Source organism: Choloepus didactylus, chromosome 1 (genome assembly GCF_015220235.1).
Source record: "Choloepus didactylus isolate mChoDid1 chromosome 1, mChoDid1.pri, whole genome shotgun sequence".
In the NCBI taxonomy this organism is placed as follows: Eukaryota; Metazoa; Chordata; class Mammalia; order Pilosa; family Megalonychidae; genus Choloepus; species Choloepus didactylus.
Window position 1 is genome coordinate 245998302 of NC_051307.1, and position 24668 is coordinate 246022969.

Below are 24668 nucleotides of genomic sequence, written 5' to 3' on the forward strand. Positions count from 1 at the left end.
AGTATAAGCAGGAGTCAGCATCTGAAATTTAATGTCTGAGTATTTACAAACTGCAATGTATTATAAAAGTACTTGTCTTTTATTTCTTCTGGAAATTATGGCAAAAGCATCACATTAACTTTTTCAAAGTGTATGTAAAGATAGGGTATATTAGTTACCTGGTTTATTTTGGAATAGCACGGAGGCATTACAAAATATTCATTATTTTTAAAAAGGGGTGTCCATGTGTTAAATTTGGGGTCCTCTGTTGCTGGGGGGGTGGGGTAAAATGGGTGTCTGAGGGGTGGGCAGAGAGCAGAGGTTCTGGTGTCTAAGCATTTGCCAAACTTCAGGCATTTTCCTAGCATCTGCATGATTTTTTGCCATTTCCACGTAGCAGCTGTGTTCTTATTTAACTAATATTTTTCCTTAAATTGGCTCACTCTGTTTGCTTAAATACACTTATTGGAAATGGAAAATGGTATCACCGCCATAAATGTAAACCCCAAATTCTACGATGCACTCATTAATTTTTTAAAGGACACGCCCCCACATGCCTGTTCAATTGCGTGCCACCTGAAATCGACTCGGTCCTAGTGAAAGCAGGGTTTGTGGAAACACCGTGTTTTGTCATTTCATCCTCATAATCGCCCTGTGAGTTCGTGACTGTGAACTCCCCAAGGGCCCAGCTCAGAGTAGCACCTCCAGCAGTGTTCACTGATGAATGGATGGTGGAGTGAAACGAAGGCTCAGAGAGGCAGAGGGAGTTGTCGAAGGTCACACAGCAAAGCCGCAGACCAGCAGGGATGGAAGTCTGATGCGGAAGCTCCTGACCACCGAGGGAGGGGTCTGTTGGATGGACCTTGAGCCAGGAGCTGGCGGGACAGTGTGCCTGCCCACCCCTCACCCCCCACTTGAGGAAGAGAGGAAGGGCTGCATCTGGCCCTTGTCAGATTGTGTAAGCCGCTGGGCTGGTGGCCAGATGTGGCCTCCAGCAGGAGGAAGACATCAGAGGCTCGCCTGGGGCTCCAAGCAGCCGGAGATGTGGCCAGCTGGAGGGAATACCCATTGCACATGGGATTCTGGGTTCTGCCAGGAAGTGAGGGTGTGAGGGGAGCATGGGGGTGGCTTTCCCCCAGGACCACCTGAATCCCAGAAGGCACTTCTGCAGGTCACGGAAGCTCCATCCAACCCATTCCCTTGGAGGTTCCAAGGGAGGGGTGTCCAGTGGGGTGGCAGGGGGCGAATGTGAGGGTCACACCACAGTGGGGCACGGGGTAGGATGCTTGGCCCATTTGCCCTTCTCTTGCAGCCCTGGAAACCCCTCCCTGAGTGCTGCTGACCTCCCTTTGCAAAGGAAAGAGAGCAACCTCAGGTTCAAGGCGGTGATGGAAAACAAGATCTAGCTAGAAGTAACTTTGCTTGGTTTTCATTTTATTGGTTTTAATGGTTACTTTTCTGTGTATGGCCAGAAACACCAGCATGGCAAATAATAGGATAAGTGACCCAAATTCCTGCAGCTTGGGAAAATCTCCATTGCCATCTCACCTGAGGGAATGCCCTGTGAAGCAGGCAAGGAGATTAGCCCCATTCTACGGGAGAAAGCGGACTTGTTCGAGGTGGAAAGTGGGATGTGACTCAGGTCTTGTGGCTTCAAATCAAGTGCTCTTTCTTCCGTCCTTTCTGGAATGTTCCGAGAGTGGTAAATTATGGGAGGGTCCTGGGGCACCCACACACAGGCTCTGGGCTTGACCCAGTCCTGGCCTGCCCTTGCTGTTCCTGCCAGTTGCCTCATTCATTCATTCATTCATTCATTCAACGAATCTCTGTTGGACTGCTCTGCATTCCCTGGCCTTAGGATCTTTAAAGAAATCCCAGTCTGGTGAGGGAAACACATTAAAGCACACCCTCAGGAAGCCATATGCACTATGCCAGCTCAGGAGCAAATTTGGAGAGGAAGTGACAGTTGTGTGGGGGTGGGGGTTTGGGGGGGTGGGGAGCGAAGGCCCAGTAGGGTTTTCCAGGCTGAAATAGTTGAGGTGCCTGTTCAAGACATCCCACTGCAAATGGAGAAATCTATGTGACCTTTGGCAAGTTACTTATGTCATCTGCCCCTCAGTTTCCCCATCTGTAAAATGGAGGTAATGGAGGTTCCTCCTTAGAGTTACTGTGAAGGTTAGACACCTGCGTGGTATACAGTAGGCACCACATAGGTGTTGGCTGTGGTCATTAGCACGTGCAAAGTCCTTCAGGGCCATCAGATCTTAGCGGGGCCCTAATGTTGTGTCAAGGAGGCTGGAGTTTTTTTCTTTTGGGAGCTTTTGGGGCATTTTGAAGGGAGGAGACAAGGGTCAGAGCTTCCACTGGGACCGGTGGAGTAGAAGATCTTTGCTTTGTGATTTCAGAAGCTCCTTCATGGAGAGACTTGAACGTTGGGACTTGTCTGGTTGGCCGTGGGGAGCCACACAAGGCTTTGAAGCAGGGTCAGAGTTATTTTCAAGAAAATGGCCGTGACAGCAAGTGCCGATGGTTTGGGGGTGGGAGGAGAGAGCAGAGCCAGGCTACCTATTGAAAGGTCAGCTTGGTGACCTTGGACCTTGAATTTCAAGGTAGCACATGAGGAGGCTGAGATGCTCGTGGGACTCAGATGGAGATACCACGGGCTGCAGTTAAGCAGGGGGAGCTTGTTAGGAAACATGGCACTGGGGAGGTCCCTTATAGGGTGAGTGAATATAAAGAAGAAGATGTATTCACACAGAGTTGCAAGCATTTAGTGGTTGGGATGAAGGAGAGAAACCAGCAAAGATGACCAAGAAGGAGTGGCCGGTGAGGGAGAAGAAAACCCAGGAAAGTGTGGGCTCCTGGAAATCACATGCAGACAGAGCTTCAATACAGAGAGGAATAGCAGCCAGTTATTTCTCTATCGGTCAAACAAGGTGAGTGTGAGAAACAAGTTAGAGCAGTGATGGGTGACGTGGCAGGGATGGAGATGTGAATGGAGCAGCATAAATAGCAGAGGACACTCTTTCCAGGAGTTTTGCTGTAAAGCAGAGAAGAGAAAGGCGTGGCAGCTGGAGGATGCCGTATGACTGGGGAAGGGAAGGTCTTTTCATTTGCTTGCTTCTTTCCAAGATGGAGCTATTACAGCCCATTTGTGCAATTATGGGAATGATCCTGTAAAGAGAGAAAAAATTAATGATGCAGGAGAGAGGAGAGGCGGGGGAAATGGAAGAAGCGGTTAAATACCGGTTACCAACAGCAAGAGTTGCAGATGCCAAATTTCCCTGGGAAACTCTCCGTTCAATTTTTCTGTAGCCACGTTGCGCTTCTTGGAAAATTCCAGAGTGTGTCCTCATCTGTCCCGCTCTCCAAACAGCTCCGTGCTCAGTCACTTCCTTTTCTGGGACCTCATTTCATGTGCCACTGGGCCCTTGACCTCTGGTTGGCTAACGAGGTCAGCAGCTGGACTGGGTCATTCCACAGCTGGCCCTCCAAGCTGCCCTCCCGCCCGGCAGGGCCCCATTTCCGAGATGTGCCGCTTGAGCACCCTAGCTCTCAGTGCTTCCATTGTCTCATCTGTAAAATGGGAATAATGAAGTTCTGAACCTAGGAAAATATTTCAAAGACTTGAGAACAGTGTCTGGCACTTAATAAGCACCCTGAAAGACTTAGTTATTGTCGTTGTTATCAACGCAAGCAGCCAGGCCTAGAGCAGGGTTTCCAAAACTCGCGTGGCCGAGACAGCCTTTAAGTAAGGCCACCCAATAAGTGCTGCCCCTTCATCTCATTCTGCTTGTTGAAGCCTTTACTTAACTTAGAAAAATAAAACAGGATATTATCTAGTTCAACCTCCAACTCTATTCAGAATTCCAGCCATGGAAGTCCCTTACCTGCTTACATACCACCTCTTCCAGGAAGCTCACTACCTTCCAAGGCTGACCATTCCCATTCTTGGTCAGCTCTCCCTGTGAGTTTTTCCTCATACTGAACTAAAACCTGCCTCCCTTTGATTATCCAACTCTCATCTTTGCTCCCACTCAGCCTAGTGGGGTACTTTAAGTGAGAGAGGAAGCTAGTGTCCAGCCCATTTTCTACCAGTCAAGTGAAGTGAGTTCTGAGAAATGGCCAGAGAAGCAATGGGTGACATGGTGGGAACTTGACATGGCCCTTGAGTCTTAAAGCAATAACTTATTCCCCTGTGACTTCTCTAGGCTGTGGTCTCATCTCTTGCAGCAGAGAGGGGACATCACCTCCCCGATTGTGAGTGTTAGACCTTAATTAATATGACCTGTGCTCTAAACACATGGTTTCACATTCAAACAAAAATCCCCAGCTAGGGGATTTTCACATTGGCTGGTGCCGAGCCACATCTCCTTTCTCTGCTTGCACTGGGGGAGCTTGGAACGCAGGACTCTATCAGTCAGAGTTGTTGGCTCATAAAATAGAAAACTTCATGCTTAGCTCTGACTTTAGGCAAAGCATGATCCAGCAACTCAAATCATGTCACTAAGGGCTCTGTTTCTATTGCCTTCATTTTCAGGCTATATCCGTAGTCCCAAGAGATCCCCTCAGAGTCACAAATGGTTGTCACAATTTCCGACCCCATCCTCGATGCCTCACCAGGAAGGAAGCAAAAAGAGTCAGCAAGAGAGGAAGCTTCTGTTTCCCAGAAACCCCAGCCAACAGCTCCTTGTGTCTCATTGGCTGCTTGCGCAGCCCTGGACCAATCACTGTGGCTTAGGGACAGCATTAAGCTGATTCACTTGGGGCTGAGCCACATGCCCCACCCTCCAGCTGAGCATATGAGCTGCCTGGGGTGAAGGTAGGTAAGTGCCTGATGAAAATCAGGGAGCTGTCACCGAGGTGGAAGTGGTGCTGAGTGACCCCAAGTCCTCGCGTGCAATCCCCTCCAAATCCCCTCTTGTTTGGCTCAGTGGTGCCTCCAGAAGGCTGACAGCCCTCTGGATGCTGAGCCCATCCCCTGTCACAGCCCTGGCATCCCGGAGCCAGGCCTTCACATCTGCTTGGCATCTCCGGCTGCTCCATGGTGTTTCCTCCAAGTTGCCGCTGGAGCAGCTGCTGTGGTTTCTGTGACATGCATGCAACCAGCAGAGCTCTTGTCTTAAACTGATGGCTTCCTGGCTCCTCTGCCTGCTCAAACAGTCCTGACCACAAAAATCCAAAGCAGAGCTGGAAAGACCCGGAGGGCTGCAGGACCAGACTCCTATCTCACAGACGGGGCCTGAGTCCCACTGATAGCTCCTGGTGGGCAGATGGGATTAGAAGCCAGGCTGCCTCCTAGGACATTATTGGGACAACTGAAAAAATGGGGGTATGGACTATAGGCTTCATATCAGGGTTAAATTTCTTGAACTTGATAGCTGGACTTAAGCTGGTTACATAAGCGATTAGCTTTGTTCTTAGGAAATATTCAGTGTTCAAGAAGTGAGATGTATACAGTTTATGTTCAGATGTTTGGAAACATAGGTAGATGATAGATGGATAAATTATATAGATAGATACAGATGATAAATGATAGATATAAATGATAGATGATAATTAGATAGACAATAGATATGATAGATGATAATTAGGTAGATATAGATGATAAATGATGCACAGATAGATTATAGATTATTAGGTATATAGATAGAGATGATAGATAATTAGATTTGGATTATAAATAGATATAGAGGATAGATTGATACGGATATTAAATAATTAGTTAGATGGTAAATAATTACAAAATTTGAGAGAGAGAAAATGATATAACAGATGTGGCAAAATGTTAAAAGTTGGTAAATCCAGGTATCTGGGTAGGGAGTATACCGGAGTTCTCTGTATGGGTTTTGTATTATTTTTGCACCTGTCCTGTAAATTTGAAATTATTTCAAAATAAAAAGTTTTAACAATTCAAAAAGGAATATTTCTTCCCTCTGGGACCTGAGCCTGTTCTGGTCTGGGAAAACCTGATTTGGATAACCAAGGAAACCATGCCTAGACAACAGAAAATTACAACCTACACTAAGAAAAACAAAGTTATGGCCCAGTCAAAGGAACAAACGTACACTTCAACTGAGATACAGGAATTTAAACAACTAATGCTTAATCAATTCAAAAAGTTTAGAGAAGATATTGCAAAAGAGATAGAGGCTGTAAAGGAAGCACTGGACATGTATACGGCAGAAATCAAAAGTTCAAAAAACCTACTAGTAGAATCTATGGAAATGAAAGGCACAACACAAGAGACAAAAGACACAATGGAAACATACAACAGCAGATCTCAAGAGACAGAAGAAAACACTCAGGAACTGGAGAACAAAACACCTAAAAGCCTACATGCAAAGGAGCAGATGGAGAAAAGAATGAAAAAATATGAGCAACGTCTCCGGGAAATTAAGGATGAAATAAAGCACAACAATGTACGTATCATTGGTGTCCCAGAAGGAGAAGAGAAGGGAAAGGGGGCAGAAGCAATAATAGAAGAAATAATTCATAAAAATTTCCCATCTCTTATGAAAGACATAAAATTACAGATCCAAGAAGCGCAGCATACTCCAAACAGAAGAGATATGAATAGGCCTACGCCAAGACACTTAATAATCAGATTATCAGATGTCAAAGACAAAGAGAGAATCCTGAAAGCAGCAAGAGAAAAGCAATCCATTACATATAAAGGAAGCTTAATAAGACTATGTGCGGATCTCTCAGCAGAAACCATGGAGGCAAGAAGGAAGTGGTGTGATATATTTAAGATACTGAAAGAGAAGAACCTCCAACCAAGAATCCTATATCCAGCAAAGCTGTCCTTCAAATATGAGGGAGAGCTCAAAATATTTTCCAACAAACAGACAATGAGAGACTTTGTGAACAAGACACCCGCCCTGCAGGAAATACTAAAGGGAGCACTACAGGGTGATAGAAGACAGGAGTGTGTGGTTTGGAACACAATTTTGGGAGATGGTAGCACAACAATGTAAGTACACTTAACAAAGATAACTATGAATACGGTTGAGAGAGGAAGGTTGGGAGCATGTGAGACACCACAAGAAAGGAGGAAAGATAAAAGACTGGGAATGCGTAACTTGGTGAAATCTAGAGTGTTCAACAACTGTGATAAAATGTGCAAATATGTTCTTTTACGAGGGAGAACAAGCAAATGTCAACCTTGCCAGGTGTTAAAAATGGGGAGGCATTGGGGGAGGGATGCAATCAGCATAAACTAGAGGCTGTAACTAACAGAATCATTGTATTATGCTTCCTTATTGTAACAAAGGTGATATACCAAGGTGAATGCAGATAAGAGGGGGGATAGGGGAGGCATATTAGACACTTGACATTGGTGGTATTGTCTGATTCTTTACTCTACTTTGATTTAAGGTTATTTTTCCTTTTGCTGCTTCCTAGCTGTCATTTTTTTTCCTCTCTCTTTTACCTCTCTACCTTCTTTGACTCTCCCTCCTGCCTTGTGGAAGAAATGTAGATGCTCTTATATAGATAGTGGTGAAGATGATGAACACATAAATGTATGACCATGCAGAAAACCATCAATTATTTACTTGGGATGGAATGTATGGTGAGTGAACAAAACCATATTAAAAAAAAAATGGGTTGATGACAAAACCTCGAGGGCAATATACTGAGTGAAATAAGCCAGACACATTAGGACAATTATTGCAGGGTCTCACTGATAGGAATTAATTATAATATGTAAACTCATAGACATGAAATATAAGGTACCAAGATATAGGACGAGGTTTAGAATGGGGAGTGGTTGCTTAGCATGAGCAGAATGTTCAACTAGGATGAACTTAAATGTTTGGAAATGAACAGGGGTGTTGGTAGCAAGATGTGAGAATAACTAACAGCGCCGAATGGTGTGTGAATGAGGTGGAAAGGGGAAGCTCAGAGTCATATATGTTACCAGAAGGAAAGTTGGAGGTCAAAAGATGGGAATGTATAAAACTGAATCCTGTGGTGGGCAATGTCCATGATCAACTGTACAAATACTAGAAATCACTTCATGAACCAGAACAAATGTATGACAATACAATTAGAAGTTAATAATAGAGGGGCATATAGGGAAGAAATATATACCTATTGCAAACTATATACTACAGTTAGCAGTATTTCAGCATTTTTTCATAAACAGTAACAAATGTACTATACCAACACTACAAGTCAACAATTCAGGGGGGTTGGTTAGGGATAGGGGAGGATTCGAGTTTCCTTTTCTTTTTTTTCTTTTTTTCATCTTTCACTTTATTTCTTGTCTGGAGTAATGAAAAGTTCCTAAAAATTGAACAAAAATTAAGTGTGGTGATGGATGCACAGCTGTATGAGGGTACCCAGGGGCAAGTGATTGTACACTTTGGATCTTTGGATAATTGTATGGTATCTGAACAATCCCAATAAAAATTAAAAAGGAAAAAAAAAAATCAAAAATAAACAAGGTGCCTCCCTCCAGGTCCATGCCCTACCCAGGTGCTGTGGGGTTTCTGCCCTGACAGTGGATCTGTGTGGGACCCAGGAAGGGGCCCGTGACCCCAAAAAGTAACTCCTGGGCTCAGGACAAGCATCCTTGTTTTCCAATAATGTTTGGTCCTGGAAACCCACCAAAGTGAATCCACATAAAATGGGGACCAACAATTTGATTAAGACTTCCACTTGAAAAACAGTACTAAAATTGATTGAACTGCATTTATTGTACTACTTATCCAATAAAACCAGATGATATTTTCAACTACTCAGTCATTCTTTTTCTTTTTCTTTTTTTTTTAAATCTTTATTACTGCTGTGTAATGCACTAATTCTCAGACCAAACCTTGATTGATTCAAGGGTTGATTATTCCTTCTGGAGGAATTTTTTCAGCAAAATTGCATGAAAGTACAACGGTGCATCTTAACTTTATGCTTTTTATCTTTGTACTTCAATCAGGAAGAGGGTCATTTTTGCAAAAAATACTTGAGGACTTTGGTAGTTTTTCTAAGAGCTTTTTTCAGTTCTGTCCTTGCCTTCTCTTCTTCAGCTGTACACTGTTCCAACACTGCTTCGCCCTCACCATCTATGGCTTTGTCTGTGATTCAAGCAGGTCTCCAGCATTCCCTTCACTGAAGTCAGGAAACCTCCCTTATTTCAAGATGTGCAGTTTCATTTTGCAGGCGATTTGTAGTTGAGCTGTTACATCTGTAACATCTGACCATCAGGGAGAGATTGAGTAACAAAAGATGCTAATAAGATGGGCAAGGGACAGATGCTGGTGTAGAGCGGGAAAGAGAGATGCTGGGGTTTAATAAAAGGTCAGTTTGTGAATATTTTCCTGTTACGACAGATTTTTCTTTCTTCCCTGACCTTGTAATTGCAAGAACTTGGAAAATGAATGTTCAAAACTTGAGGACCTTGGTATATCAAGAAAATTGATTGGTGGAGGTGCAATAGGTGCTTCAAAACCCAGAGAGAGGAGATGTTTTGATTAAAGGATTTCAGAATCAAGGAATAGAAAATGCAATGTAAAGTAGCTGAAACAAGGAGCACTTTTTTTTATTCTCACCCTTAGTAAGAAATCCAGAGGTAGATGGCCCCAAGACTGGTTAACTCAGCAGCTGAACGATGTCAGGGCTCGTGTTCAATTACTCTGCAATTCTCTTGGACATCTCCTCATGGTCACAAGGTGGCTGCCACAGCTCCAAATATCACACCCTCACATGCGAATGTCCAAAGGCAGGAAGGAAGTGGGTATTTCCTTTCCTGTGCCTCTTTTTATAAGGGATGAATATGTGTCCCAGAAGCTCCTCAGAAGATTTTTCCTTAAGTCCCATTAGTTAAAATTAGGTTACATGCCTTAGCAAAGAAGGCTGGCAACATGACTATCTGGCACTTCACCCTGAAACATGGAAGGCTGACTGTGCCAGCATGAAAATTGCTGGCCATTGGGTGGACAGCCAGTAGAGCCAGACACAAGAGACAATGCTTGTTTCCTCTTTTGGACACCTTATAGACAGGTTACCTGTCCAGAAAAAGGAGCAAAAGAGGATAGGCTCACACCCCATACTCCCCTTCAGGAAGTTGACAGGACCCCTCCTCCCTCTTAGCACCTGTCTCCCCTACCCACACCCCTACCCACAGGTCAGAAGTCACCCAGCACCCAAACTCACCAGGAGCCAGCCCAGGACCAGAAGCCAAGAGTGGCAAACCTGAGGATGGTGAGGCTGGAGGCCCAGCATCCCCTCCAGAAGGAGCCTGGCATTCAGACAGCAGCACCGGGAGCAGATGCGTGGATGAAGGTTTGTCCCTGCATCCCCAGGTAGCTGCTGTGGCCCTGGCCCTGCTCCCAGGGACCTGTCTGTGTCTGGCCTCCAATACAGAGCCCTATTCCCCCTGCCTGCTAAGGCTGGGCTTTCCGAACCCCCAGGTGCCCTTTGCCCTAGACCTGAAAGCCTGGATGCCCAGTGGAGGGGGCAAGCAGAACCTCTCCCCCTCCTCTCTCATCCACCTCCCAAATGCCAGGGAGGCAGTTTCCAGCTCAGTGTGGGGAAAATCTGGCTCCCTGTCGATTCAATGCAGGGATGGATTGGACTGCCCGACGAGCTGGGGGTGGAGTGAGCGCCCCGTCGTCAGAGGCATGTAAGCAAGCAGGGGCTGGATGGTCATTCCTGGTCATAAAAACCTGCACCAGGCCCCTGGTGAGGGCAGATCCATCAAAAGGAAGGGAGAGGGACTGGCTGAGGTGGAGCCCAGGTGCTCACCTGGTCCAGTTGTGGACGTTTGGGAAGGGGATGCCTGGCTCCCCTGCCCTTTGGCCCAGCCCTGGGCTTGCCGTGCCCTGGGTCCCTGCCTCTTACCTCCCACCTCTTCCTGTGCTTCTCCAGCAGTGGGCGAGCAGCTGTTCCGCTCTGTGGAGGGCCAGGCCGCCTCTGATGAGGAGGAGGAGGAGGAAGAGAAGGAAGAAAAGTGGCGGGAGGAGCCGAGGCCAGCGGTGGCCGAGGTCCGGAAGCTGCTGGCACACCTCTCCAGCTGCAGGAGTGGGTATGTGTGCCCAGAACTCCCCTGGAGGAGCTGCCCACTGTGGGCCACATGCTTTCGAGAAATTGGGGACACCCAGAGCCTCCAGGATGTTGGGGCCCATCCCTACAGCCCTCTTCTAAGTGACAAGGACTTGGGAAGCTAAGATCCCACCTCGGAGACACCCATGCCCAAGGTCACTGTCCCAAGACATGCCCGAGGCCCCATGTCCCTTCCTAACAGGCAAGATCCTTTCTCGATCCATTGTTTCTTGCCACAAACATCGTTTCCAGCATCTCCTATCTATCAGTTTGTTTAATCCTCACAACCACCCTAGAGTAGAAAAAGGACAGGCTGAGGACAACTGTGGGAGTAGTGGGGGTGAGTAGTTGCAAACAAGTCACTTGGTCTCTCGGAACCTCAGTCACTTCTTCTCTAAGATGGGCCAGTCTCACCTGTCTGGCAGAAGTTTTGTGAGGATTTGAGTTCGAGGATCTGAAATGCTTCACAAGTGCCCGACACAGATTGGGGACATGATTGCAGGGGGGTGGGGTGCGGGGTTTACTTTTATTATTATTTGTAAAGTCCTGTCGATTTTCTGAGATTATTGTTATCACTGATTGTTTAAGTCAACAAACATTTATTAAGAACGTGCTCTGTGCCAGGCAATTCAGGGGGCACCAGGAAAACAGCAATAACCAAGACAAAGGCCCCACCCTCCTAGAGCCTCTATTCTAGTGAGGGGGTGACAAGGGTGAGGAAGAGAGAGGGGCAGAGAGGCTGGGAAGCCTTCTCAAGAGCAGAGATCTGGAGGAAATGAGGGAATAAACGATACAGATGTTAGGGGAACAGCATTCCAGGAAGGCGAAACAGCAAGTGAGAAGGAGCTGAGCATGTTGGAGGGATAGTGAGGAGGCCACCGTGGCTGAAGCAGAGCGAGGGGTGAGGCCAGGGAGGGCAGGGGAACAGAGCAGATGAGATCTTTGGCCTTGCCTTTGATGGGGAGGTGCTGGGCAAACGAGTGCCATGACCCAGCCTAGCTTTAATTATGACACCAGTTCTCTGAGGCTGGAGCAGGCTCTGGAAAGCATCTTCCCACAGCGTTGGCACTCTCCTTTGCTGCAGGTGTGACAACCCGGCGGCCAAGAAGTTCATGACTTACTTGGGACACTCTGGCAGAACAGACCACACCTGCACCCTGGGGGAGCTGGAGGCCTGCATCGCTCTGCTGGTGGAGCAGCTGGAGACCCAGGGCTGTGGCACGGAATCCCTCGACACACCTGGGGTGGAGGTTAGCAGAGCCCCAGACATCAAGGGTTGGACCAAATCTGGAGTCCTGCATGGCAGAGAAGAGATGTCATTTCCTTTGAGTTATATTTAATGATGCATCTTTGGGTTGCAAGTTAAAAGATCCCATCTCAGATTAGCTTGAGTGCAAAACAGGAAGTTATCAGAACACTCTGCTGAGGAAAACAAAAATGTCATGAGCTTCAGGCACAGTTGGATCCAGGGACTCAGATGAGTTTGTCTGCACCTGTCCTGTGTGTCTCTGAGTGTTGGCCTCACTTCTCCCTACTTAAGAGGGGCTTCCTCCATGCAAGGCAGGAGCACAGACAGCTCTAGGCTCCCATCAGCCCACCTGAGAAACCCCAGAGGGAAGTAGAATCTCACTCCCAGTATAGTAAATCTCAGGGAAGGACTCTGATTGGCCCAGCCTCAGTCACCGGCCTGCCCCGGGCCAATCCCTGTGGTAGGGGGCAGGATTCTGTGATTGACAGTTCCGCCAAAGCCAGATAAAGTGGAGAAGGGGCAGCTCCCGAAAGGAAAGGGGATGCCATTCCTAGAAGAAGTCGGGGAAGGAAGCCTTCTTTTGGGGCAGGTAACATCAACAGATGGCCCCAAACAAGGTATCTCCATTTCCAGAAGATCACTTAGCACTTTTCCCTCATCTCTCTACTCCATAGTAACTTTTCTATTCCACAGTAACCAAATGTGAGATGCTGTTAAAAATCATCGTTTCATTAAGCCTTAGCCCACTGCACTTTTGCAAACCATCATTTTGATATAAGGTCCTTTTAGATTTGTACACCTGAAATTCTAAATCCATACTATTTTGTACATATATGTAGTTTGGGGCAGTCCTGTCACCTTAAATAATAAACAATACCAGCTGGCTTGTACAGCACCTTAATTGCATGCCTGGCATTTGACAAGCATTGTCTCAAAGAGCCTGTCTCAGTTTACCAGGGATCCTATGACAAATACTACAGGCTGGTTGGCTTAAACCGCAGGAATTTACTGTCTCCCAGTTTTGGAGGCTCAAAGTCCAAAATTGAGGGATGGGCAAGCTGTGCTTCCTCTTAAGTCTGTAGCGTACTGGTGGTGGCTGGCTGGCACCCCATAACTCAGGCTCTGCTTCTGTCACATGGCCCTCTGTCTCCTCCTACTAGTGCCTTATCCAAATCTCCTCTGCTCGTAAGGTCTCCAGTCATAGTGGATTAAAGCTCACCCTGATTCAGCTTGGTCTCATCTTAACATTATCTTTGAAGATCCTATTTACAAATGGGTTCCCACCCACAGCCTGGGAGTTGGGACTTGACCGTGTCCTTGTGGGGGGACCTGATTCAATCCCCAAGGGAGCCCAGTAAGGTAGGAATGGTTTGATCCGCATCGTAGAGATGAGGGACCAGGGGGAGCAAGTCAGATAGGCTGGACTCAGAGCCTGTGCCCTGAACCCCTCAAGCCCAGGAACGTGGCAGCCACCCCACTCTATCCTTCTCTAGACCATGTGCATGAGTCTTGGGGATAGGAACAAGAGAGGAGATCTGTTTAGGTTCCAGCCTCTGAGGACAGGAAAGCAAAGACCCAGACAGGAAAAAAAAGTCAGGCCCTTGAGCATTGCAATAGGACAAAGATCAAGATCAAAGATCTAGATCATGTAAATATTTTATTGAGATTTGCAAAAGGAAATGAGGATGCATGTCATTCAATGGCAAGTCACTGAGGCGGGTTCGAAACCTTCCCTGTGAGGTAGGGTCTGTAGCACCTTCAACTTCTAGAACGTCTGTCTCAGCGGTGGGGGCCCCCCCTACTGTGATGGGTCCTGAATAATCTAAGGATGTGATTCAGAAGATGGGTTCCTCCAGAAATGCTAACAGGCATGCATGTGATGGGAACAGAGGGCCTGGGTTCAAATCCTACCTCTATACCCTAGGACCTTGGGCAAATGTCTTTGTTTCTTGAGGCTGCTATAACAAAAGCCACAAACTGAGAGGCTTCAAACAACAGAAATGTATTGTCTCACAGTTCTGGAGGCTTGGAGGTCCAAAATCAAGGTGTCAGCAGGGCCAGAATCCCTCTGAAATCTGTAGGGAAAATTTTTCCTGGCCTCTTCCAGCTTCTGGTGTTTGTTGGCCATCCTTGGTGTCCCCTTGGCTTGTAGAGGTGTCCTCCAAACTCTGCCTCCGTTGTCACATGGCCGTCTTCTTGCCTCCATCTTCACTTGGTATTTTCCTCTCTGTTTCTGTGTTTCTTCTCCCCTTCCTATAAGGACACCAGTCTTCTCAGATGAAGGGCCTCACCCTACACTTGCATGGTCTCACCTTAACTAACTCCATTTGTCATGACACTGTTTGAGGTATTGGGGCCGAGGGCTTCAATGTATCTGTTCAACTTTTCTGTGCCTCAGTTTCCTCATCTTTAAAATGGGCATAAAATTGTAGCATGCTATACGTATCAAATGGTTAACACTCATGGCAAGCAGAACTCAATAAATTTGAGCTATGGTATCTCTGTTTCAGAAGTAGGAACCTTCTGGAACTCTTCCATGGTGTGTTGCTCGTCTACGTTCAATGCTGTTTCTATGTTCTCATCACCACGGCTCTGTTTTCTTTAAGGCCGCCATCTTGCCTGCCGGGGCACCCCTCAGGAAGGCTGCAGCTCTTGTGGCTGGTGAGGGGCTACCTTGCATGCCATCTTGAAATAAATTGGCAGCACCAAAGTTTTCCAAGGGGCGTAGCTTTAAATCAATGAAATATGGGATTAGGAGAGTTACAAAATTAAGCAATTACTGAGTCTCATCAGCAAGGGAGACCCTCGGCCCTGAAACCCAGGCTTCTCATCCTTCTGTGACGTGCACAAGCACTGGGCCTTCTCTGCACCCACCAGCAGCTCAGGGTGGACCCGGATATCCAAAGCACCTTCAGCTGCCTCTCTCCCTCCATCAGTGCCAAGAGTGGGGACTGCCTCACTCCCTGGCAGTCCCTGCTTTATAAGATGGGTGGACATTTGGCACTTTATAACTGCCCAGCCTCCATTCCCCCTTCCCACAGCACCTGTGGGATCAACCACCTCAGGGAGGTCAATCAGGCCCCTCTGCTGGGGCTCTCAATCTTGATGGAAGGCAGGGGGAAGGGTTGAAACCTGTTCTTTCCAGCTGTGACCCCTGAACAGGGGGCTTGAGAAGTTCCTGCTGTCTCTACTCCCTGGGGCTGCCCCATTCCCCAGGATCTCCAGCTGCCAGTCCATTCTATGAACTACCCACTCACTAGCTTGCCAGTCCATTCTCTTTCTGTTTAAGCTAGCCAGATTGGTTTCTGTTGCTTGCAACCAAAAAAAATTAAAAAAAAAAAAAAAAAAAAAAAAAAAAAAACAGATTGATGGAGAAGAGAAGGAAGAATGGAGTCCTTAGTTTAGGAAACAAAATGTGCATATTATTCCATCATCCTGACTTGCTGTGTGACCTGAGACTAGGCTTTCAGCTTCTCTGGGCTTGAGTGCCATCCTTGGCGAGATAGGAGAAGGTTTCATCTGTGCCAACCACCTGGCAGGCTGTAGGAGGCCAGATGAGATGACCTCTGTGGAAGAGGCAGAAGGAGATCAAGGTCGGCCACGGGCCTTGCCTGGGGATGGTGCCACGAGTCCCAGGAGAGTGCAGCAGGGAGCGTGCTGTGCCCCTTTGGTCCCCGCAGGTGAAGCTTCAGCAGAAGGTGGAGGAGAATGAGCACTTGAGGCTGGAGCTGCAGATGGTGGAGACAGAGAGGGTGCGGCTGTCCCTCCTGGAGGAGAAGCTGGTGGACGTGCTGCAGCTTCTGCACAGGCTTCGGGACCTGGTAGGCTTACGGGAGCTGGCTTGTTTCGGGAAGGGGAAAGAGTGGTTGAAAGGGAGCCCCACTTGGGGTCAGGCACTGGGCTATGGACTTTCCTCGTGGTAGGCAGGTGTTATCTCCATTTTATGGAGGCAGACATGGAGGGTCAGAGAAGATAACTGGGAAAAGGGTGAAGGCTTCCCAACTCATTTTGTGACACGCATGTAACTTGTGATCTCCAAACCAGAAACAGGATTGTAAAATGGCGCAGCTGCTGTGGTAGTCAATTTGGTGGTTCCACAGAAAGTTGACTATAGAATTACCATATGACCCAGCCATCCCACTCCTAGGTCTATATCCAAACGAACTGAGAGCAGGGACTCGAACAGATACTTGGACACCAATGTTCATAGTGGCATAATTCACAATTGCCAGAAGGTAGAAGCAACCCAAGTGTCCATCAACAGATGAATGGATAAACAAAATGTGGTCTATCTGTTTAATAGAATATTACTCAGCCTTAAAAAAGAATGAAGTTCTGATCCACGCTACAACATGAATGAAACTTGAAAACATTTTGGTGAGTGAAATTAGCCAGGCACAAAAGGACAAATATCTTATGGTCCCACTTATATGAAATACTGAGAATAAGCAAATTGACAGAGACAGCAAATAGATTGCAGGTTACCAGGGGCTGGGGTAGGGGAAGGAATGGGGAATTATCACTTAGTGGGTACAGAGTTTCTGTTTAGGGTAATGAAAAAGTTTTGGTGACAGATGGTGGTGAGAGTTGCTCCATATTGTGAATGTCGTTAATGCCACTGAATTGTATACTTGAAAGTGCTTAAAATGGGAAATTCTGAGTTGTATATATATACTACAATAAAAAATTTTAAAAAAATATAAAAAAGGACTATAAATACAAGAAAGAGAAATTATAAGCTAATGTCACATTTAAATGGGGATGAAAAAATAAAATATTTTTTATATTTTTTATAAAATATAAAAATTTTATAAATTTTATAAATTATATAAAATTTTTATATTTTATACATGACTGTTGAAACATCTGCCACCTGACCAAGTTGGATTTATCCCAGGAATTCAAGGGTAATTCAACATAAAAAACTATTAACATAATACACCACATTGCTGTTTAATGGAGGAAAGCCATATGGTCATCCCAATATACATAGAAAAGGCAACCAGTTAAATTCAATTCCCATTTATTATAAAACCTCTCAGCAAATTAAGAACAGTGGGGATCTTCCCTAAACAGATAAGGAGTCGCAACCAAATACCTCTTGCAGATCTCATACTTATTGGTGAAATGTTGGAAGGATTCCTTCTAAAATCAGTATCAAGACAAGAATTCCTGTCATCCTGACTCCTGTTCTAACTAGAGGTTCTAGCCAGTGCAATTAGGCAAGAAAAAGAAATAAAACATATAAGGATTATAGAATGGGAGAAACAAAGCTATCATCGACTGTAGATCATATTCACCTACAGAGAATACCCAAGAGAAATGAAAGGCAAGTTATTGTAATTCCCTCTCAAGGTGGCTGATTAAAAAAAAAAAAGGGCAAACCATTAAAAAACACATTTTTTTTCTAAAAGGGACCAGTTAACTTGCTCAGGATTATCCAGCCAATATGAGGTAGAAGTAGGAAGTAGGAACCCAGCTCTGCAGGATTTGGAAGTGGGTTTTTCTCACATCTTCAAGATCTCATGGTTTCTTAGACTTTACACCCAAAGCACAAGCAGTGAAAGAAAAAATAGGTAAAAGGAATCTCCGCAAAATTAAAAATTTTTGTACCTCGAAGGAATTTGTCATAAAAATGAAAAGACAGCCTACTCAATGAGAGGAAATATTTGGAAACCACGTGTCTGATCAGGGTTTAATATACAGAATATATAAAGAAGTCCTCCAACTCAACAATAAAAAGACAAACAACCCAAATAAAAAACAGACAAAAGACTTGAATAGACATTTCTCCAAAGAGGAAACACAAATGGCTAAAAACCACATGAAAAGATGCTCAACCTCACTCACTATTAGGGAAATGCAAATCAGAACAACAATGAGATATCTCATGCCCACTGTAATGGCCACTATTAAAAAAAAAAAACAGGAAACTACAAGTGTTGGAGAGGATGTGGAGAAATAGGAGTACTCATTCACTGCTGGTGGGAAAGTAAAATGGTGCAGCCGCTGTGGAAGGCAGTTTGGCAGTTCCTTGGGAAGCTTAATATAGAATTGCTATATGATCTAGCAATCCCACCACTAGGTATATACCTCAAAGAACTGAGAGCAGGGACTCAAACACAAGCTACATTCTTGTCAAGACCCAGAAAAAAACTGTTTTAACTCAAGAAGCCTTAATCGCCATAAAAGGAGTAATCCTCAGCAGTTACCTGGAAGGACTGAGGGCAAGTCCATTTTTTTCGCATGCTAAAAAAGGCTGAGAAAGCAATGGAGTGGGTAACACATAAATGGCAGTGGTGGCATTTGTAGAGAAATGATAATGAAAACTGGTATACAACATCAGCTCCCCCAGGTGTTTCCAAGCTGGCAATTTATTTTTTGCTATTTAAAAATATATACAACTATATTTTAAGTAGACTTTTGTAATAAGCTTGAGAAACGGTATGTGACTTTTGATGAAACCAAAGAGATGCAGAGCTTCTAAGTAAAAGAGACCATCCAAAATTTGTGTTATTGGAAATGAGCATCTAATTTTAAGGGTTCCAGTATTTATGTTAAAATTTTACAAGTTTTGAAAAAGTTCTTCAAAACCAGTATTGGCATGTTGAATCTCCTTAAGGTAGCATTTTAAAGCTTTTCATGCATTGCAATTCTACCTGGTTTTTGACCCACCCCAGGACAAATTTATTTATTTTATAAATACACACGATTGCCCTACAGTGTTAAACGTCAATAGCTTACATGAAGGAACTCACTTTAAAAGAAAAAAAAATTGTAACTTTTGAAAGCATGTTAATTTGTATTAAAAAAAAAAAAAACACAAAACAACCTTGCTCAGCTCTAAACAACCATTAAAACCCAGTGTTTAGATTTGGTACGTGTGATATTTTTGTAGTGAAAATTATCGCTAAAGTAATATATGACTCTAACAGAAATACAATTTTATTGTGTTAAAAGAGTGCCATATTGTCTTGCCAAACTTTTATAACTTAGTGAAGGTAGTATCTTCCTTGGATTTTTTCTTCTAAAAGCCTTTATGATTTAGTACACTGTACTGTGGGCTGGTTATGTTAACTAAAAAAAAAAGTCATTACCTGAATTTTGCAGCCCTCTGAACTTAAACAGAACAGTTTGTTCCCATCTTTTAGCATTTCACATTTGCCTAACTTATAAATTGTCACGTGTCAAAATCATGGTTCTGTAAGATTTGAAGTAACTGGGACCACAAAATATCTTTTTTTACATGAAAAGCTGTACATCATGTGAAATTATTCAAATGATGTTCAAATGATGTCTGCATCAGAAGCACAAATTCTAGGTACTTAATGTTTTTAATACTATGATGCCACTGTAGGGCGTGGGGATGGTGGGGAAGAGAAAAGAAAAAAAGGGAAAGAAATGTATTGGCCTAAACTAGTAACTAAGTGAGTTTCACTGCAACTTTTGTGTATGGGAGATCCTTTTTTGGGATGCCAGTGGGCAGCTGCAACTGAAAAACAACCCAGTAAATGTATTTTGTTTCGTATTTTGTAGCAGATAAGTATCAACTGCTAAATAATATCTTTAATACTTATTCGTTGCCTACAGAGTATTTTTGTTAAAAGATGATGAGCCCTTGCTTTATTTTACAATGCTTTACGTATGAGTGATAAACATTTAGTCAGGTGTCCTATAAAAGAGACCAGTTAATATATGCACATAAATCACAGAAATAGTATACCAAACTATTTAAAAATCAGTGTTTTTTTTTTTCCTACTTAAAATATTATTTGTCTTAAGACTTCCTAGGGCATTTGCAAAATCGATGTTAAATCCAATTTGGTTTCTGATTATTTTTTGTAACCAGAGGTGGTGTTTGCAACTGAAATAACATTTCTGCTCAAACACATTGCTAAATTTTGATATTTGGTAGAAAGTTGCCTTGCATAATTCCTGCAAATTATACGTGTTCTGAGAAAAGTGCAATGCTCTAATGATAAAAGATTTCTAAGAAAGAAAGAAAAAAGCTAAAAAAAAAAAATTTTTTTTAAATTAAAAAAAAAAACCACACACACACAGACACAAAACAACAGAAAATGGAGGTAATAAAATAAGGTTGTTGCAAAGATTTAATGATCTAATGCATGGAAATGCTCACTTATTCATAGAAATTTCCCAAGTGTTCATTTTGGGATCCCATCCACCACCAGGAATCTCTGGCCAGACTCGGGGTAGAAGGCCAGGAAGGCATGATGGTGGGGGTGGGAGTGAGGGGGCTCTATCTTCCCCCAGGTAGCTGCACAGAAGCCCCCTAGAGGCCCCCAGTTAGTACCCCCTGCCTGAGGACATTGCAGCCACAATCTGACCCAGTCCCGTCTCCATTTCTTTTTAAGAACATATCAAAAAGAACCTTGGGGAAGATTTTGCTGCACACATTGGACGTTTGCAGAGACCCCATACACGGTAGGAGAGCCCCCCATCTGTTTTCGTTTCTTCGTTGTCCAAGCAAATACCATGCAATGGATTGGCTTAAACAATGGGAATGTATTGGCTCACGGTTTTGAGGCTAGGAGAAGTCCAAAACAAAGTGTCACCAAGACGCTTTCTTCCCAAAGACTGATGTTTTGGAGCTGGCTGCTGGAGATCTTTGGTCCTGGGCTCCTCTGTCATGTGGCAATGCACACGGCGGCCTCTCCTGGCCCTTCCCTTCTCTTCTGGGTTCTGCTAACCTGCAGCTCTTGCTTTCCATGGCTTTCTCTCAGTGTGTATGAATTCCATTCCACTTATAAAGGTCTCCAATAATAGGATTAATACCCATCCTGAGTGAGGTGAGCCACACCTAAACTGAAATAACCTCATCAAAAACTCCTATTTAAAATGGGTTCATACCCACAGGAATGGATTAAGTTTAAGAACATGTTTTTCTGGGGTATGTGCAGCTCCAGACTACCACATCATCCTTCAGAACCTGCAGAGAGGCTGGGGCAGGGGGCAGGGGATGGTGGTTGAGTGTCTCTGGCTATTATCCCTGCCCTGAACACCTCCAAGGGGTGTCATCAGGACAGGCTTGGGCACATTAGCAAGAGAAGGGGACACAGAACCCCCAGGGAGAAGTGTTAACCAGCAACCGATACAAGCAAATCCAGAGGGCTACAGACTCACCCCACATTTACTGGGTTCACTTATAATGACCCCATAAGAGAGGTTTATTATTCCCATTCTGCGGATGAGAAGACTGAGGCATGGAGCAGTGCTTGTGGCCTCAAGTGCTCAGGCAGCAGAGTTTCATCCATGCCAGCCTTGCCCAGTGAAGCCCAGAGGAGCAGAGCCAAGCTCCCATCCCAAAAGGTGTCACAGGGCTAAGGGGCTACCTATAGGGGGTGGAGCCCTTTGCTCCCTGGGACACACCAGGCATCTCTGTGGGCAGAGCCATGGGCCTCATTCATCCAGATATGCCCAGGGCCCTGCATAAGGCCTGACATCAACATGGAGAGCAAGAAGCTCTCTCCCCCAAAGCCGCAGTGGAAGATGGACAAGGGGAGGGAGGAGGAGGTGCCCTTAAAGGAACTGGCGGGGCTGGGGAGGGGCACCAAGCATGAAAGGTGAGCGAGGATTATGGGGGGTGGCCCAAGTTGCTGGGAGATGGGCTGAGCACAGGCTGGGCAACCCCTGCAGGGCTGACCCTGGCCTCCTTCCTTACTCTTTCCCTCCAGATGGGAGATCTGGCCCCTTGGCCATCCTGGATGCCCTGCACCAAGCCCTGGCTAGCTGCGAGCTCCTGCAGGGACGGTCGTCAGCACCAGCCTCCCCAGCTCCCACCCTCACCAATCCCCTTCTCATCTCCTGCTGAGGTGGCAGCACCCTGCCAGACTGATCACCATCAGACCAGCCTTCCCAAGCAGCCTCTGCAGTCGATCCGACCACCATCAGACCAGTGTCCACAGTTGGCACGACCGCCATCAGACTGTCCTCTGCAGTCAGCCCAACCACCATCAGACAAGTCCCAGCGCCTCCACTGTCAGCCCAACCACCACCAGAGCAGCCCCCAAAGTTGGCCTGACCACTGACAGAGCAGCCCAAGCAGCTGGCCCAACCGCCATCAGAACAGCCTCCACAATCAGCCCAACCACCATCAGACAAGCCCCAGTGCCTCCATTATCAGCCCAGCCACCACCAGAGCAGCCCCCAAAGTTGTCCTGACCACCAACAGACCAGTCTCCATGGATGGCATGATTGCTACCAGACTAGTCCCTACAGTCGGTTGGTTGACCACCACTGCTGCCAAGTTGATGAGGTTTGGGCCACTAGGGGCTCTCACAGCAATCACTGCAACCTCCGAGGCCCTGGCTCCTTCAGAAACTGGGCCCAAGCACAAAGCTCCCCAGTGCAGAACCTGGCACCCACCTCTTCCTTAGGTGCCTTCCAGATTCCCAAGCAGCCCCTGCATTCCTGCCACCAGAGTCCATATTAGAACCCTGCAGCGGCTGGATCAGCCCGCACCTGATGCTGTTTCCCTGCCCTCAGAGTAGAGGTGCTCACTCTCCCACCCTGCCCAGCCCAGAATCCCTTCCCTGCATCGCAGGGTCTCCTCCTCTCCCAGCACTGGCCCCTTCCTCCCACCGGCCTGCCTGCCGCAAGGGAGACTGGGCCCAAACTTCAGGACACTCTTGATCCATTTGGGGAAACTCCACAACACCCCAGGAAATGTCAAAGACCAGGAAAAGCTGGGGGAATTTCCAACAAGGGAGACATTACTGTAGGCTTCCTGTGGAAGCTGGTCTTGAACCAGATCTAGAAGAGTGGTAGGATTTTAATGGGCAAGGAGAGGAGGACAGGGAATTTAATCTGAGGTTACATCAAAAGCAAAAGTGTGATAGCCAGAGAGGGCCCACTAGCATAGCACCTGGAGCCCCTCTTTCCCTGAGCAGGAAGGAGTGAGAGGCATGGCACCTCATCTCACCTAGCTGAAAGTCTCATAGGGGAGAAGGATATGTTGGGAAATTCCTATAGTGCAATGTGGATGAAATCGGTGCTGAATAAAAGTAAAATAAAGTGCATTGTAATGAAAGCCAATAAAGGGTGATTCATGGTGAGCAGTGGATAGGACAGACTATGGGGACAGGGGTGTTCTCTGGGCCCAGGAAATGCAGAGAGGGGCAAAGGTCCGGGCTGATCTCTCTGAGCAGTGGTGGAGGGAGGAGGGAGTGCAGGTACTCATGGGAGGACTCAGATGGCAGGATGAGGGAGCTTGGACTTTATCCCACAGGCAATGGGGAGCCATCGAAGGTTCTAAGCAGGATGCAGCTCCACGTGGAGGATGGGTTGGAGGCAGAGAGACCTGTGAAGAAGAGGGCTACTGCAGAAATGTAGGAGCAAGGGCATCGAGAGGGGACTCACTCAAGTCCTGGGATGGAGAGGAAGGGGCCTGAGGAAGGGAGAGGACAAGGGGTGGCGATGGGGAGGGGGTTTGGCGTCACTGGCTGGAATAGGAAGCCCAGGGGTAGTGGGCAGGGAGGGAGGAGGAAGGAGATCGAGGGAATGCCTTCCTGCCTGGCCTCAGACACTCAGCAGTTTGGATGACCCAGGATGAGCCCCTGCAGACTCTGAAATGGAAATGCTGGCCCAAAGCCCGGTTTCCAGATGGTTCCTCTGGTTTAAAAGAGCCCAAGGCCTGTGGCCAACCCAGAGGGCCCCCTCCATGCCTGCTCCTGTCAGAATGGGACAGGTCTGTTGGGAAGGGCCACACAGGTCCCCCAGGGGACAATGAGCAGGGCTGGTCTAAGCAGAGCAGGTGCCCAGAGAAGGTAGGTGAGCTACTCAGCGTCACACAGCAAATTCATGTCCAGGTCTGGAGTGAGGTGCCCGTTTTCTGAGCTTAAGTCTCAGGCACATTCTGCCACTGCCAGCTGCCTCTGGCTAGAGAATACCAGACTTGCTAAGGGTTGACAGTCTGGTTTAGTGCCAGTAAGCTTCCCTAATAATCTGGGTCAAACAGGTTAAAAGTTTATGAATCTCTCCCATAGCAGTCCAGAGACAAGTAGCCCAAAACTGTGGAGGGCAGGGCAGGGCAGCTCTGGTCTACGTGATCCTTCCATTTTGTTGCCCTGCCCTCTCCCAGGGTGTTGCCATCCTTCACATGGTGGATGCCAGCTCGCTGGCATCACATCAGCATCCCAGCCCACAGTGAGCAGGGCAGAGGAAGGGAAAGGTCAGGTACACAGCTCCAAGGCTGCACGTAGCACACATCTCTCCTTCTCTCATCAGTCACGTTGATCAACTATGTTGGCTGGGACCCGAGTGCCCAGCTAATGCTAATATTATTAAAGGAAGAAAGAGAGAATGGCTGTAGGAGGACCCTTAGCTGTCTTTGTCATAGAGCCGGCCTTGGCATAAGGCACTTGCCAGCCCCTGTGCC

General features: G+C 46.3%; 1 protein-coding gene across 2 annotated transcripts in view; it reads left to right on the forward strand.

Moving 5' to 3' along the window:
• Positions 1–23321, forward strand: part of EFCC1 (EF-hand and coiled-coil domain containing 1) — a 43865-nt gene extending 20544 nt beyond the window's left edge. Inside the window, exons 3-8 of one of the 2 annotated variants that reach the window (XM_037829650.1) lie at positions 10106–10263; positions 10849–11005; positions 12107–12272; positions 15952–16092; positions 20647–20716; positions 21967–23321. In XM_037829650.1, coding sequence (XP_037685578.1) covers positions 10106–10263; positions 10849–11005; positions 12107–12272; positions 15952–16092; positions 20647–20716; positions 21967–22103 — 829 coding nt within the window. In that variant the 3' untranslated portion in view covers positions 22104–23321. The remainder of the gene's footprint in view (positions 1–10105; positions 10264–10848; positions 11006–12106; positions 12273–15951; positions 16093–20646; positions 20717–21966) is intronic. The other variant, XM_037829661.1, reaches the window with a different exon arrangement.
• Positions 23322–24668: the final 1347 nt, after the last annotated feature.